The 17,361-nt window shown below is 36.8% G+C and overlaps 1 protein-coding gene across 6 annotated transcripts in view; it reads left to right on the top strand.

Annotated features, from left to right (window-relative positions):
• Window positions 1–17,361, top strand: part of FER (FER tyrosine kinase) — a 466,540-nt gene that overhangs the window by 327,918 nt on the left and 121,261 nt on the right. For all 6 annotated transcript variants that reach the window (XM_045999916.1, XM_045999920.1, XM_045999919.1 and 3 more), the window contains one exon: window positions 11,952–12,075. In XM_045999916.1, coding sequence (XP_045855872.1) covers window positions 11,952–12,075 — 124 coding nt within the window. The remainder of the gene's footprint in view (window positions 1–11,951; window positions 12,076–17,361) is intronic.

Here is a 17,361-nt window from a genome sequence, read left to right as displayed (position 1 = left end):
GTCAGAAGAGATTCTGCTGTAGGCTACCTCAGATTTCTGATGAGTGATTTAAAATTTTCTATATTTTTCTCCTTGATGGTTGAGGATGGCGGTTAGGATTTGGCATGAAAGTAGGGAGAGAAACAATCAGACTTTGCTTTAGTAACAGACTGTGGATTACAGTTGGGAAGGGTGGCAGAAAATTTATGTTCTCAATATAAATGTGTTTCATATGTGAATGTGATACAAAGATAATTTAACATATGAAAATATATAAATGTGACATACCACATTTACATAACAAAAGACCAAAATCCAGGATCATCTTAATTGATATAAAAACGGCATTTGGCAAAATTCAGTGAATGAAAGGAAATTACCTCAAGGTAGTAAAGTTTATATTAAAAAGTTCTCAGCTAACATTATAATCAATGGTGAAAAACTGAAAGATTTTCCCTAAGATTAGGATTAAGACATACCCAATCTCACCGTGCCATTCAACATAATACTAGGGACTTTAGCCAGAGCAATTAGCCAAGAAAAAGAAAAGACATCCAAATTGGAAAGGAATAAGTAAAATCATCTCTATTCTCAGATAGCATGATCTTATTTGTAGAAAACCTTAAAGATCGCACACAACAAAACCTATTAGAACTAATAAAGAAGTTTAACAAAGTTGCCAGACACAAAATCAGCACTCAGAAATCAGTTGTGCTTTTATACAGTAATGAACAATCCTAAAAGGAAATTTTTCTTTGAATCCACTTACCATAACATCAAAAAAAGAATAAATTATTTAGGAATAAACCTAACCAAAGAGGTAAAAGAATTGTACACTGAAAACTATAAAACATTGCTGAAAGAAGTTAAAGAAGACACAAACAAATGGAAAGTCACCCTGCTTTCATGGATTGGAAGTCTTAATGTTATTAAAATGTCCATACTACCCAAAGCCATCAATGGATTTGATGCACTCCCTACCCTACGAAACCCCAGTGGCATTTTTCTTTCAGAAATAGAAAAAATTCTAAAATTTGCATAGAATTTCAAAGGATCCAGAACAAGCAGTCTTGATAAGGAAGTATAAAATTGAGAACCTCACACTTCATGATATCAAAATATATTACAAAGTTCCAATAATCAATAGTATTATATGGTATAAGGACAGATAGAACAATGAAACAAAATACAGATCCTAGAAATAAGCCCTGGCATATACAGTCAAATGATTTTTGACAGGGATGCCAAGAATAGAGAAAGGATAATCTCTTTAATAAATGTGTTGGAAATACCGGATATCCACAGACAATAGAATGAAGATGGATCCCTATCTTACTCCATATAAAAATATTAACTTGACATGTATTAAAGATCTAACTGTAAGACATGAAACTATAAAAATCCTATAAAAATCATAGGAGATAAAGGTCTAGTATCCAAAATCTATAAGGAACTTAGCAAACTCAACACCCAAAGAACAAACAATCCAAACAAGAAATGGGCAGAGGACATGAACAGATATTTCTGCAAAGAAGACATCCAGATGGCCAACAGACACATGAAAAAGTGCTCCACGTCACTTGGCATCAGGGAAATACAAATCAAAACCACAATGAGATATCACCTCACACCAGTCAGAATGGCTAAAATTAACAAGTCAGGAAATGACAGATGCTGGCGAGGATGTGGAGAAAGGGGAACCCTCCTCCACTGTTGGTGGGAATGCAAGCTGGTGCAACCACTCTGGAAAACAGCATGGAGGTTCCTCAAAATGTTGAAAATAGAACTACCCTATGACCCAGCAATTGCACTACTGGGTATTTACCCTAAAGATACAAACATAGTGATCCGAAGGGGCACGTGTACCCGAATGTTTATAGCAGCAATGTCTACAATAGCCAGACTATGGAAAGAACCTAGATGTCCATCAACAGATGAATGGATCAAGAAGATGTGGTATATATACACAATGGAATACTATGCAGCCATCAAAAGAAATGAAATCATGCCATTTGCGACGACGTGGATGGAACTAGAGCGTATCATGCTTAGTGAAATAAGTCAATCGGAGAAAGACAACTATCATATGATCTCCCTGATATGAGGACATGGAGAAGCAACATGGGGGGGTAGGGGGATAGGAGAAGAGTAAATGAAACAAGATGGGATTGGGAGGGAGACAAACCATAAATGACTCTTAATCTCACAAAACAAACTGGGGGTTGCTGGGGGGAGGTGGGATTGGGAGAGGGGGAGCGGGCTATGGACATTGGGGAGGGGAGGCGAACCATAAGAGACTATGTACTCTGAAAAACAACCTGAGGGTTTTGAAGGGTCAGGGGTGGGAGGTTGGGGCAACCTGAGGGTTTTGAAGGGTCAGGGGTGGGAGGTTGGGGGAACAGGTGGTGGGTAATGGGGAGGGCACGTTTTGCATGGAGCACTGGGTGTTGTGCAAAAAGAATGAATACTGTTACACTGAAAAAATAAATAAAATGAAATATTTGGCAGAAAAAAAAAAATCATAGGAGAAAATCTTCATGACCTCAGAGTGGGCAATGATTTTTTGGATATGATACCACAAGCATAGGCAAAAATAGATAAATGGAACCACATCAGACTTAAAAACTTGTGCACAACAAAGGAAGCAGTCAGTAGAGTGTAAAGGTAATATATAGATTGGAAGAAAAATTTACAAACCATTTATCAGATAAACCATATATCAGATATAAAGAATTCTCGCAACTCAATAACGAAACAAAACAACAAATACCTTGATTAAAAAACAGGCAAAGGACTTGAATAGACATGGCTCCAAAGAAAATACATAAATGGCCAACAAGCATAGGAAAAGATGTTCGATATCAATAACCGTCAGGGAAATGCAAACAGGTGATATTACCTCACACCCATGAAGATGGCCACTATCAACCTGGAAAATAACAAGTGTTGGCAAGCATGTGGAGAATTTGGAATCCTGTGCACTGTGGGTATGATTATAAACTGGTGCAGTCACTATGGAGAATGGTATGGAGAGTCTTCAAAAATTAAAAATGAAACTCAGTGTGATCCCTCAATTCATCTTCTGTGCATATATCCAAAAGAATTGAAAACAGGATCTTAAAGAGATACTGCACACCCATGTTCATTGTAGCATTATTCACAGTAGCCTAGAGGTGGAAACAGCCTACCTGTCCATCAGTGGGTGAAAGAAAATGAGCCATATACATACAGTGGAATGTTTTTCAGTCTTAAAAAGGAAAGAAACCCTATCCTATTCTGCAACAGGGTTGAAACTAGAAGACATTAAATTAAGTGAAGTAAGTCAGCCGCAAAAGGACAAATACTGTATAATTCCACTTACATGCAGTTTTAAAGTAATCAAATTCACAGAAACAGAAAGTAGAATGGTGGTTGCCGGGGCTGCTGGCAGGGGGACACGGGGAGTTGGTCAATGAGTATAGAATTTCAGTCACGCAAGAAGAAAAAGTTCTAGAAATCTATTGTATAACACTGTGCATATAGTTAACAACATACTATACTCATAAAATTGTTAAAAGATAAGTTTATGGTATGTGTTTTTTACCACAACTTTTTTAAAAAGTGAAAATGGAGACAGTTATTTTGGTTTAGTCTGACTTTTTTCTTAACACTTAAGACATTTCCAGCTCTTTGCTTCAATATGTTCTTTAAATATATATTTTAAAGTAATATTTTTATAATCTGATAGGAAGTTTCATAACTGGTGAATGTATCTGTGCTCAAAACCATTACATAAATTCTAACTATAACCAACAGAAACTGTGTAAAATGAACATGTAAATATACATTTCTAATCATTTTAAGATTTTATTTATTTGACAGACAGAAATCACAAGTAGGCAGAGAGGCAGGCAGAGAGAGACAGAGGGAAGCAGACTCCCTGCTGAGCAGAGCGCCTAATGTTGGGCTCCATCCCACCCAGGCCCCCCTCTAATCATTTTAAAATACTACTATGTAATAGGTCTTACAATGTCGTCATTAGTATCACCAATTTGGAGACCTTAATGTCCCTAAAAATTGAGCCTATGATAAGTTCAATTTCTAAAAATATTTTTAGCTTTTATAAACATATTTCTCTTATTAAATTTAAATGTATTTTTGCATATGTCCTTTTATCCCACATCTCTTTATCATATGATCTCTCTGATATGAGTAATTTGAAAGGCAGGGCGGAGCATTATGGGGGTAGGGAAGGAAAAAATGAAACAGATGACAAACCATAAGAGATTCTTAATCTCATAAAACAAACTGAGGGTTGCCAGGGGAAGGGGGGTATGGAGAGGGTGGCTGGGTTATGGACATTGGGGAGGGTATGTGCTATGATGAGTGCTGTGGAATGTGTAAGTCTGATGATTCACAGACCTGTACCCCTGGGGCAAATAACACATTATATGTTAATATAAAAAAAATTAAAGAAATCTAAGGACGCTTGAATTGATGCCTTTTTTTTTTCTCTGTAAGTTTTCCTATAGCAGATAGAGGCATCAAAATAAGCATTCCACTGGTTTCTTCTTAAATGCGTGATAGCATCTAAGTATTTGTACTGTGTTCCAGGAGGCTTTAGAGCTCATATATTCTATACCTGATTTTCCTGTCCTTTCTTTACACTTTATACCAAAGACAGCTTTGAGGAACATAAGCACAAAATGGAAAAGTGAGTAATTTGGCACAAAGGAGAGAGACAGGCAGTGGAACTTCTTTGCTTTGGTGGCAGTGTGTTGTGGACAGGAGGGGTCAGGGTATTTACGATCCCAGTACATGTATTTTTGTGTATATAAGTATGTTTATAAGTCTTAGGAATAAAATTAGTTGATGAATCTATCTTTCTAGCTTCCTCTTTGAGCATTAAAACATATCACTATCAAACTCTGTTGCAATTAAACACATAGTAAAAAGTAAAATCTTGGTTGAAAGTAGACAAGGGAACCATGGGAATCGTGTAAATGAAAGGAACTATAGCTGTATGGAATACTGAGCAATAAATGTCTTGGAACAAGATAATAACTTTTTTAGGCTTTGAGGGCCCTACAATCTCTATTGCAACTCTCTGTCATAAAATGAAACCATCTATAGACAATATGTAAAGGAAGTAAAGCTTTATTTAACAACAACAACAAAAAGAAAAAAAGCAAGAAGCTGGTTTTGGCCTCCAGACATAGTTTGCAAACACTTGCCCCAGAATTTCAATAGTATCACCAAAAGCACCACCATAAAAATAAAAGGTAAATTCAGTTCCTTCCTCCATAATGTGAAAGAGCTGATTATGTCCCAAGGGCCTTCTAGCACTGACATTCTGAGACTTTGTGAAAGTTGACTCTCTCATCTGTTGTGGCAATTCATATAATGTCTGGCAAGATTATAGTTAGTGCCCCTTGAACCAGCAAGTTAAACATACTGTGAAATGTACTCCTTTATTTCATAGAACTGTTATCATGATTGCTATTGAGTAATGTTCTCACAGAGCATCAGCAAAGGAGAAATGCAAAAGGTTCCCACTATTGTGCAGTGTTAGCAGAACATGGCTATTAAGGAACTTTGTCGGAAAAGACTGATGTCATGTATTAACCCAAATTGGGAAAACCATACACTCAGCTCCGCATTTGGCCTAGCTGAATGATGTTACTTAGGTACCAAGCTGTTCCGTAAGTGCTGCTTTAGAAAGAAAATGGAATCAGGGGAGCTAGTGTACTCTTGTAGTCATTTTCAGTTATTCATTGTTTCATCTTACTCATCTTCACAAACTGACCCATTTCTAGCTTATTGCTGAGTCTTTTCCGATCTAAGGCTTTAGTCTTCACTCGGATAATTCTTAATATAAGCCCTCAGCACCGCGACCGACAACTAGAGCATCCTCCTGGCTAAACTCCTTCTGTGCTGTCCATCTCTCCTGCATGTACCTTATATGCAGCATTTTCTTCTTCAAGAACTTGTTTTGGCTTATCTCCTATTATTTAGAATCTATTCTGTGTTGGGGCACCTGGCTAGCTCAGTCAGTTAAAGCATCTGCCTTTGGCTCAGGTCATGATCCCAGGGTCCTGGGATTGAGCCCCGTGTTGGGCTCCCTGCTCAGCTTTTCCTTTTCCCTCTGCCCCTCTCCCTGCTCCTGCTCTCTCTCTCTCTTTTTCTCTCAAATAAAGTCTTTTAAAAATAATAAAAAATAAAATATTTTCTGTGTTTCATGGAGAACAGGTTCCATCACCATTCATTGTTTATGATTATCATACATATTTTCCCCTTTATTTTTTTTTTTTAAAGCAACTTTATTCTTTTTGCACAACACCCAGTGCTCCATGCAAAACGTGCCCTCCCCATTACCCACCACCTGTTCCCCCAACCTCCCACCCCTGACCCTTCAAAACCTTCAGGTTGTTTTTCAGAGTCCATAGTCTCTTATGGTTCGCCTCCCCTCCCCAATGTCCATAGCCCGCTCCCCCTCTCCCAATCCCACCTCCCCCCAGCAACCCCCAGTTTGTTTTGTGAGATTAAGAGTCATTTATGGTTTGTCTCCCTCCCAATCCCATCTTGTTTCATTTATTCTTCTCCTATCCCCTTTATTTTTGATGGTCCCAGCTAACACCTGTAACTCTCATCACTATGGGTTAAAGAGAAAAATTGTTTTTTTTTTTAAATAAAAACTCTGAACAATGACATAAATGGGGCCTCCAAAATACCTCCCTACAACTTAATAGTTGCTTATCCTCTTTACATTTGCAAGTGAACACAATTAAACCAAACTTGTCAGGAATAAATTTATATCCTAAAAAACAAGAGTAATGGGCTATATATTTTTTATATTACTGGGGACTGATATCTCTTAATTTAATAAACTCTGAAGCTATTTGAAGATAAATTAAGATCTCTACATGATTCAGTGACAAGAAGTTATTAGTGGTATAGCCCCGATGATCCCTTTTCTCTAATAACAAATTGATAAATTAGTATTCTTATTTATATAATAATCTCTCTGAGCTTGTTGAATGTGATCAGTTCCCCACAGTCCCATGAATACTGAAAGAACAGGTAAAATCAAATTTCCACAGCATAAAGTAAGAAATCTTCTGCGAAAGTACTGTTGAGAATAACAGTCTTCTATTCTCCTACTAGAAGTTGACTGCAAGCAATAATAAACACTTCTATTTATTGTTTCCTACTCAGCCCAGACATTTAATATATATTACCTTTTAAAATTCTCAAATAATCTTCTGATACAACTATTTATCCATTAGGAACCTTTGTGTTGCTGGTAGAGAAGATGTATTAAAAATTACTGAGATTTTGGGCAGCTGGGTGGCTCAGTCAGTTAAGCATCTGACTCTTGGTTTCAGCTCAGGTCATGATCTCAGGGTCCTGAGATCAAGCCCTGCTTGGGGCTCCACACTCAGCCGGGTCTCTGCTTGAGGCTCCCTCTGCCTCTCCCCCAGTCATGGGTGCCCCCTCTCTCTCAAAATAAAGAAATCTTAAAAAAAAAAAAAAAAAAAGAATGCTGGAACACTGAAAAGAAATAAAATAAAATAAAGTCAAATTCATTTATTAAAAAAATAGAGGTTTATTAGTTCACTTAATTGAAAAATCTAGAAGGAAGTCCCTGTTCAGTCAGTGTTTGATCCAGTAACTCACACGTGTCCCCAGAAACCATTCTCTTTTCTTCACTATTTTCTGCTTTCCTTGATAATAGCTTTACCCCTAATCTGCCAGTCCTCGTGGTGCTGTATGCTGTCTTATACACTTCCAGTGGCAGAGAATGCTTCTTTCCTGGTGCTTCTCTCAAAAACCAAAGTTTCGTTCCGCTCTTAAGCATCTCCTTTTGTCTCAGTGGCCCAAATTAAGCCGTGAACCTATTCCTGAACCAGTCACTTCATTCATTGCCTGAAGCCAATCTAGGGCCACCTTTCTTGTTGAGGGTGAGGTGAATACTTCCCAAAATGGGAGAAGGGCAGGAAATTGAGGCAAGTAAGGGAACATAGATATGCAACTAACAACCTGTCCCTACTACAACTCTTTCTTTCTTTAGATTCAAAATAACTCAAGCAAAAATAAGACATAGGAGTAGTATTGTGTGTATGATGTGTTCTAGGCAGGGGCTTAGTGTTTTAGATACATTTTTAGTCTTCAAAACCATCTTGAGAAATAAATGGAATAAATTCTTATTTTAAAGGAGTTTAGAAAGATAAGGAGCACCTGGGTCGTTCATTTGGTTAAGCCTTCGGTTCAGGTCATGATTTCAGACTCCTGAGATTGAGCCCCACATCAGGCTCCCTGTTCAGTGCGGAGTCTGCTTCTCCTGCTCCTTCTGCCCCTCCCTCCTGTTTGTGCACTCACTCTCTCTCTCAAATAAACAAATATTAGAAAAAAAAAATTAAACAGATTTTAAAAAAAGATTAAAATTACCCGAGGCCACATAAGTAATCAGACCTAGGTCAGTCTGACTTCAATATCCATGGTCTTTTCATGATGTCATGCTATCTCCCTAATAAACCAAAAATTGACTGTAGAAACATATGAAGTATCATCTTAGAAATTTATCACTGGTGAAGAGTTCTAGAAGATAATCCATCCTGTTTTGGTTTAATGTACAGTATACCTATATAGAAATAATCCTTGTTAGGACAGATTCACGAAAGGGGAATTAATATCTTGTTTTGTCCACTTTGAACACCCAGATCCTTACCTCAGTGGTCAGATATGTCTCTCTATACTATACGCATACGCACACATACATATATACATACATGCATACACATAGAAACGTATGTATTTATATATACGATTATTGTGTCTATCACAAATTCTAAGAGAGGCTCTTTAACTTGGCACTTAATGAAAATGGCAGGGGAATGAGTTAAAAGGAACAGATACTATCCTCTACAATAACTGACAGTGAATACTAAAAACTCTATCATCTGATGTCACTCTCTGGTTGTTGTTCACGTAATGGTAATAATCAAGTATTGTGCCTCGGGGAACCTTTCTGGCCCAGTCTGAATTAGTTCCTGGGCCAGAAATGTCTCATACTCTGTCTCATACTCTGTCCCCCAGAGAGTTTACTTCTTGCTTCAGGGTTCTTACTGCGTGTATCTGCCCGAAGCTTAGGCTTTCAGTACTGAATCACAATGATTTAACTTTTATTTAAGGCTTTGCTTCTCTGCAGTATTCTGCAAGAAGCTGACTAGGGCTGTGGAATGGTGTAGCTTTCCTCCTTTACTTAAGATCATTCTGTCTGTGTCTTGAATGACTATAAGTTGGAAATAAATTTAAAATTTACTTTAATAATTTAATGATTTTAAGTAAGAAATTTCTCTAAGTCAGAAATATTTTTGGATTAACTAACAGGCAATCAGATAAACCTTCGTCTGTATCTTTGACTGTGTCTCAGTATTTCGAAATAGCTGTATGTCATTTGATGTCTAGTACTTTACCTTTATTGTCTTGGCATCACTTTTCAGGCAATTTGTAATGCTGTTGAGTGTTGTCTTTTCTTTATTATATTATGCATTTGTTATTTTACAATTTTATCTACCAGAGATTGTCTCTTTGCAAATCATTTTTTAAAAAGATGCAGTTTTCAAGGTATTAGTGTTAGGGAAGCATCTATCAAAATGAGCTCAGTCTTAAATAGGCAAAGTTTTATTGATGGAATTAAAGAATTTTATGGCACCCATCGGGTACCATTGATAAGAAATATAATAGCCTCTTTTCAACACTATTTTAACATTTAACAAGTACTTGAAAAGCATAGTTCTCACCATTGGAGAGGGACTAGGGAAGAAATGTTAAGATTAATGAAAAAATGATTCTGGTCTTCATGGGGAGCTAAGAAGCTGCAAGAGGAGATACATATACATTGTTTACTCACTCATTCAAGCGATGTTTACTGAGGTGTTGCTACATGCTAGAACATGGTATGGTAGCCTCTGAAATTATAATATTGAGCAGCAGAGGCACAATTCTCTTCCTAGGGTTTACCATTTGGGGCAGGGTTTAAGGGGTAAAGGAGGATTCACCAAAGGAGTAAGTTTAAAAAAGAAGAGGAGGCAGATGGAAAAATGCTGAATATGATCTAACTTTGGAAAGAAATGTTAGGATTTCACAGAACACTGAGGTTATATCATAGGATGCTTTAAATCAAATTCCAGAAAAGCTCTTTCCATTTGAAAGCTATTCCAAAGCTTAAACAAAATGCTGTGTGGTTTCAAGACCAGAAGTCTGAATTTTTTCTAAAATAGGCCAACATATATCTAACAAAAGAATATTGATTATATATATTATGATTATATATGAATATTGGTCCAAGGAATAACTTGAACTAAATATTGATTTCGAGTCCACTTAATTGGTGTACCTATTAAAGTAGAAAAATTAATGGTTAATTTTGCTATTTACTGTTGCTTTTATATGTTCAGAAAATTAAGTTAAACTTGACAGAGACTGTCAATAATCTTCCTAGTAATTGAATACATTTGATATTTTCTTTAAAAGAACAGAATAAAGAAATTTTCTGACACCATTAAGATTATTTTTAAGCATATACTGTTGATTTTGTAAATAGTCCACCTAAATTTGCCTAACACTGGATTTGTGAATAAGAGAAGTTGTTAGAGAAAGACCTGGCGAGTGTTTATTTTCCAGGTATTCTCGTTAAAGAAAAAGCCATTAAGTCTTCACCTCTAGAGTTGTTCTCTTTAAGGAAGCCTGGATCCCTGGTGAAGAGGATTAAGAAATTCAGGAAATGGCAATTAAAATGCTAATCCCTCTTGAAAAATTCTGGTTTAGAATCTGAGGCACTAATAGAGAAAGTGGGAATGATTGTTTTGAGAGAACATTCATTTAACTTTTTTAAAAAAATGCAATTGCACTCTACACTAACAAGGAAGAATAATGAAGCCTTCACACAGCCTTTAAGGCGATGTGAAGAATGAATGAACAGTTGAAGTTCAACTCTGTTCTAATATGGCTGTGAATTGGTGGTCGATGACTCCTCAACTTTGGAAATGTGGCTAGTGCTTCTAAAAATCTGAATTTTGGATCTCATTTAATTTTATTCAATTTAAAATGGATATGATTGAGTTACTAGAAAATTTTAAATGTTTGAAACAACATAGGCATGTGAATCTTCTGTTTCAACTACAAATTTTATGAAATTTTAACACAGATCACATATTTGAGATGTCCCACGAAATGTAAAATAAGCAACATATTTCAAAGACTTAGGATGATAAAACTGTAAACTATTTTCACTATAATTTTGTGGTGATACATATTGGTATAATATATTTTGGATATATTGGGCTAAAGAAAAAATACATTATTAAAATGACATTCACCTTTTTGTTGTTGTTACTCTTCCAAATATGGCTACCAGAAAATTGAAAGTTATTGTATCTCTTTTGGACCATGCTGATTTAAAGAGCTGCTCTAAGACATCACTGAAATCCATTTGATGTGCAAAATGCAATCTGGTTCAGCAATTAAATCATATCAAAGACCATAGTTCCCCCCTGTCTCGCTCTACCATCAGTGACTTGTTATAAGCAATCACTGCATCTGATAACTAATTTGATATCATTTACATTTTAAATTCATAATGGCTATAATCTTTTATTTGCTATTAGAAAAAATAAAATTTTGCATAAAATTTTACCCAGGGAAATCAGTGAGAAATTGCAACAGAGGCATTATATGATTTTGTTTGAATATTATTTTGTGTTGGATAACACACAGTGTGAAGCACTTAAAGTACTTAAACTGTACCTGGGAAAGTTTATGGTGTCTATTTTCCAATAGGTGTGTTCTTTTCATCTTTTGTTTTATCCTCACCTCAAACAAAATGGGCAGAAAGCAATGGCTGAATGTGTAATTCTTGCGGTTTTGTCCAGTATCTCCAGTAGGCAGTACATCATGATTATATCTCGTTGTTCATCTGTCAATCCTTCTAGGAGGTGATTTCCTGTCCTTTCTGAGAAAGAAGAAAGATGAGATAAAACTCAAACAATTAGTGAAATTTTCATTAGATGCTGCTTCTGGTATGTCCTATCTCGAGAGTAAAAACTGTATACACAGGTAAGAAGAACATTTTTTAAACATTTTCTGGTTTTACCAATAGAATGCTAGAAAAATGACATATTTACTACAATACAGCACTGATGTTCTTTCACAAAACTTACATATTTTCTTGTTGGATTTCATGTTTTGTGGGAAGCCTTCTTGGATTAATTGTTTTTATAGAGTTTAAGGAGACACTTGTCTTTTGTTTTACCTGAGATAAGTACACCTCATTAGACAATGAGCTACTTCCTGATTAAAATCTCTTGTATTATAATCATGAATGACATACTGATAAGATGACCACAAGTTTGTCATGTAATCAGCTGCCATCTTGTAGCCAAATAAGACTGTTCATCTGCCCCCATTCTCATTTTGCAAAGAAATTACTTATAAAGTCATGGCAGAGCATAATAGTAAAACAGTTCATGACAGTGAGTTGGCCAAGGGTAGAAGATACTAGCATAATAGCTGTTTCAAAGGAGATTTTAGAAAACTTTGTCTAATTACATTAAGAGCAGTGACTTGGTTGTAATGCTTTTAGATTGTGGTTTTAGGTGCTTATAGCTGCAAATGTTCTTTACTGCTAAATGTCAGTACAGCATAAGATGTCTTGCTGATTTCTTGTGAGATCCTAAATATGGCTAAGTGTATATAAGCAAAAGGAAGTGGGGGCATTGATGCAGTTTTTATTCACTGGAAACAGCACGTCATACTATTTAACATGGAGCAAAGTTCATTGTCAGATTGAACTATTATGGACATGATCTAAATTGGTTCAGTTATTGATGTATGTTTTCTCTGATGTGTTTCATTATGCAGGCTGATTTACCATTCTGGTAAAATTGTGTAATGTGTGTTCATATAGCAGATAAAAAGTACCTTCACCTGAAATGTATACTTATTTGATCTCAGTGTGTCAGTGGCATGTCCCATCTGCCCACCCCAGCCCCTATCTCCTGCCTCCGTTTTTTAGTTGGGCCAAGGAAGAATTTAGAGCCCAGCTCTCGAGTAAACAAGAGTTTAATAGCAGTGAAAGCAAAAGTACAGTCTTAAGGTGGACGAGTGGACAGACCTAGAGACCGCAACTGCACTGGGGGCCGGCGTGGTCTTTCTCTTTTATGCTTGCAAGGGTTATAGCTAGGGTGGTTTCTGACTAGGGTAGTCTGTGAAGGAGTTTTGGGCCCCATATGGCCCTTATCAGAGCTGTCATAGACCCATCCTCCTGCAAGGGGAATAGAGGGTCAAGACCACAGAATAAATGTGTTCTCCTGAAGCTATGGGTCACTGTACGGCAGCAGTTAGAGGGAAGAGTACATGCGTGTGCCCCCAGAGTTTTTCCTGGCTGTTTGAAACTTGGTTTCCATCCTTTGTTAACAGTCAGAAAACACCTGTTACCTGCTCATGTCCGCCTACTTTATCAAATAGATCACTTAATCTTTCCAAAAAATTTTGCTGCATTTTCAATTTTATTCTAACACTGAAATGATGGCTTCTGTTTCCAATATGGCTCAATGATCACATATATTTTAAAATACATTTCAGTAGAGTTACTGTATTTCTGGAAATGAGGACAACTAAAACTTAACCACTGTCCTTGTATTTTTGTTTTACTTTCCATGACTAGAGATGAAATCACATTATAATAGATATTTTTGTTTATTTTTTAATTCAGGGTTTGTTTTTTTTTTTTTTTTTCAATTTAAATTCAGTTAGCTAACACATATTACATCATTAGTTTCAGATGTAGTGTTCAACAGTTCATCATTTGGGTGTAACACCCAATGCTCATCAAATCACATGCCCTCCTTAATGCCCATCACCTAATTATCCCATTCCCTCACCCACCTCCCCTTCAGTAACCCTTAGTTTGTTTCCCATAGTTAAGAGTCTCTCATGGTTTGTTTCCTTCTCTGATTTCTTCCCATTCAGTTTTCCCTCCTTTTCCTTATGGTCCTCTGCACTGTTTCTTACATTCCACATATGAGTGAAACCATATGATAATTGTCTTTCTCCAATTTTTAAAAGATTTTTTAAAAGTATTTGGTTTTGGACAAGAACTGAATTATCATTAATTTCATTAGAAGAAAGCAGTTTTTGTTAAATGCTGTTAAATGTTAAATGTTAAACAATGAAGGGTTTTATTCTTCATTTAGAGAAAATCTATAATTTTGGCTACTCGGGTGTTAAAGGTACTTTAGGCATCAAATTTTCTACTGTAGTTATTCACTTTGTCTCATTTTTTTTTAGATATATATATTTTATTAACATAAAATGTATTATTTGCCCCAGGGGTACAGGTTGGTGAATCGTCAGGCTTACACACTTTGCTCACCATAACACATACCCTCCCCAATGTCCGTAATCCAACCACCCTCTTCATACCCTCCTTCCCCTGGCAACCCTCAGTTTATTTTGTGAGATTAAGAGTCTCTTATGGTTTTTCTCCTTCCCGATCCCATCTTGTTTCATTTTTTCCTTCCCTACCCCCCAAAACCCCCATTTTGCCTCTCAAATTCCTCATATCAGGGAGATCATATGATAGTTGTCTTTCTCCAATTGACTTATTTCACTAAGCATAATACCGTCTAGTTCCATCCATGTTGTCACAAATGGCAAGATTTCATTTCTTTTAATGGCCGCATAGTATTCCATTGTGTGTGTGTGTGTGTGTGTGTGTGTGTGTGTGTGTGTGTGTGTGTATACACACCACATCATGGGGGTAAAAAAATTTAAAAAAACTTTTTAAAAAATTAAAAAAAAAATATATATATATATATATATATATTACACTGGTGAATAGAACAGAGCCACCCACTTGATTTTGGGTGTATTTTGGTCTCTTAGAAGAAACTACTTCCCAAAATTTTAAAGAAAGAAAAACTTATATATATACAAAAATAAGGGTGTGATGAAGGGATGGAATATGACTGTAAAGATGAAAATTTAAAAAAAAATCTAAAAAAAGAATTGATAAGATAAGTTGGTTGGGAAAAAGTAAAAAAAAGAAAGTGGAGAGAATTTGCTCAGGCTGGAGACTAGAACAAAGCCCTGTGCTAGATTTAGGGTATATTTTGATCTATTAGAAGAAATTGTATCCCAAAATTTTTTAGAAGAAAAAACCCTATATGTATACAAAAAATAAAGTTAGACACAATGAAGGATAAAATATGACTATAATAATGAAAGTTTAAAAAGATTTTTTAAGAAAGTTATTATTAAGATAAACTAGTTTTGAAAACGTTAAAAGAGGAAAGAGGAAAAATTTTTAAAAATTAGAATAAGAAAAAAGTAAGATTAAAAAATTTAATTAACTTTGCAAGACTGAAGAATCATGGGGAGAAAGCCATGAATTCCATGCTTTGCTTTCTCCTCCTCTGGAATTCCACTGTTCTCCTTGGTAAGTGAACTTCATCTTGGCTGAATTTCTTGTTGGTCTTCTGGGGAGGGTCCTCTTGTAGTGATTCTCAAATGTCTTTGCCTGAGGTGGAATTGCACTGCCCTTGCCCCAGGGGCCAGGCTAAGTAATCTAAGTAATTCACTCTCCTGGAGCTTTTGTTCCCTGGAAGCTTTCCATAGAACTCTGGAGGACAGGAATGAAAATGGTGGCCTCCCAATCTCTGGCCCAGAGGAGCCCAGAGCTTGGGGCCACACTCCTCAGTGTACCCTCAGAGAAAAGCGCTCAATCACTCTGTCTCCCTGGTCTCCGGCTGCATTCCGAGCTCACGCAGCCTGTAACCGAGCGTTTCTGTCTCTGGCCCACATCCCCACCTGAAGTCTCTAGACCCCGCAGATCCCTGCTTGCTCTCTCAGGGGAGTCTCCCCTGATCTGCCACTTGTGGGGTCCCTGCTCAAAGAACAGTGGTCTGACTGTGCTGCAGATCACAGTTTAAGGCAACCCCATGCTGACAGGTCACTCCTCGGCTCCATCTCTGTAGTCGGCTTCCCTGCTCTGATACCTGTGAGCTCTGCTATACTCAGACACCCCCGATCCTTCTGTGACCCCGCGGAACCTGAGACCACTCTGTCCCCGTGAGGGCTCCACCTCCACTTAGCCTCTGGAGTGACGTCCCTCAGTGGAGCAGACTTCTAAAATTTCAGATTTTCTTCCACCACTTGCCGGGAGCCGGCCCCTACCCCTGTGGTCTATCTTCCCGTTGCTTCAGATTCACTTCTCCGCAGGTCCTACCTTTTAGAAAGTGGTCGATTTTCTGTTTCTAGAATTGCCGCTCTCGTCTTCGATTTCCTGTTGGGTTTGTAGGTATTCGGAATGGTTTGGTAACTAACTAGCTGATCTCCTGCTACCTGATGTCATCTCAGCCTGCTACTCCCCCACCATCTTGGCTCCACTGTCTCATTTTTTTTCAAACCATTAGACTATCTATAGCTTTAAGTTACAATGAATAAACAGCATTCAAACTACTTAATTATTTGTCAGTTACCAGTACCAGTCTTTTAATTTTTGTTGCAGTGTGGTTGAGGGAATTGTTTCAATTTCTTGCTACTTTTGTAGTGATTGCTTTTCTTGCAAATGGATGCCTGTATTTTTTTAAAATGCTGTGTCATCAGAATTAAAACCATTCTAAGTTGTAGATGACAGGTTTTAAAAACTTACCCCACTCACTGGATCATAACATTATCTGGTGTAATGTTAGTTTCCCGTTTTCCTTGTTAAGAATTGTTACGCATACACACATTTTTGAATATTAACCCCTGCTTGAGCACGTATCCTGAAGGCTGTACTTACTCCTGTACTATTTGCCTATGGGGAAGGTTCCTGATTGAATGTCTTAAACGGTATCACTGAGAGTAGGTTTGACAAATAGATTTCAGTGCCAATTTTCAGTGATTGGCAGTGGCTTTCTTTGTTGTGTATTGAGAAGGATTCCAGAATCAGCAACAAAGAGTCCATTGATTGATCAGTCACATCTGTTAGTACCCTGATAAGCATTAACACACAAGGCCCAAATTTGTCATCTGTGGCATAGAGTATTTTCTTTTTGTGTTTATTTTAATAAGTGCTTTTCTTTTTTATATGATTGTCATTATTAACTATATATACCAACAATTTAATGTTTCCTGACCAACACTTCTGATTTCTTCTAAACTATCTGGTATTATAATTTTCTCTGTTGATCCTGATTAGTGGATGAATTATATGATACCTCTAGCCAGTGGTCTTTCGTTACTCTTGAAATTTATGTAAATGTTCTTTTGGATGAATTCCTTTTCTTTTTCTTTGCATTTCAGTACCTCACCAATCTGTGAAAGTCAAATATTCTTTGTATTGAATTTTTTATAGAA

The sequence above is a fragment of the Meles meles genome, chromosome 3, assembly GCF_922984935.1.
Source record: "Meles meles chromosome 3, mMelMel3.1 paternal haplotype, whole genome shotgun sequence".
Taxonomy (NCBI): Eukaryota; Metazoa; Chordata; class Mammalia; order Carnivora; family Mustelidae; genus Meles; species Meles meles.
This window is presented reverse-complemented; position numbering and strand designations above follow the sequence as displayed.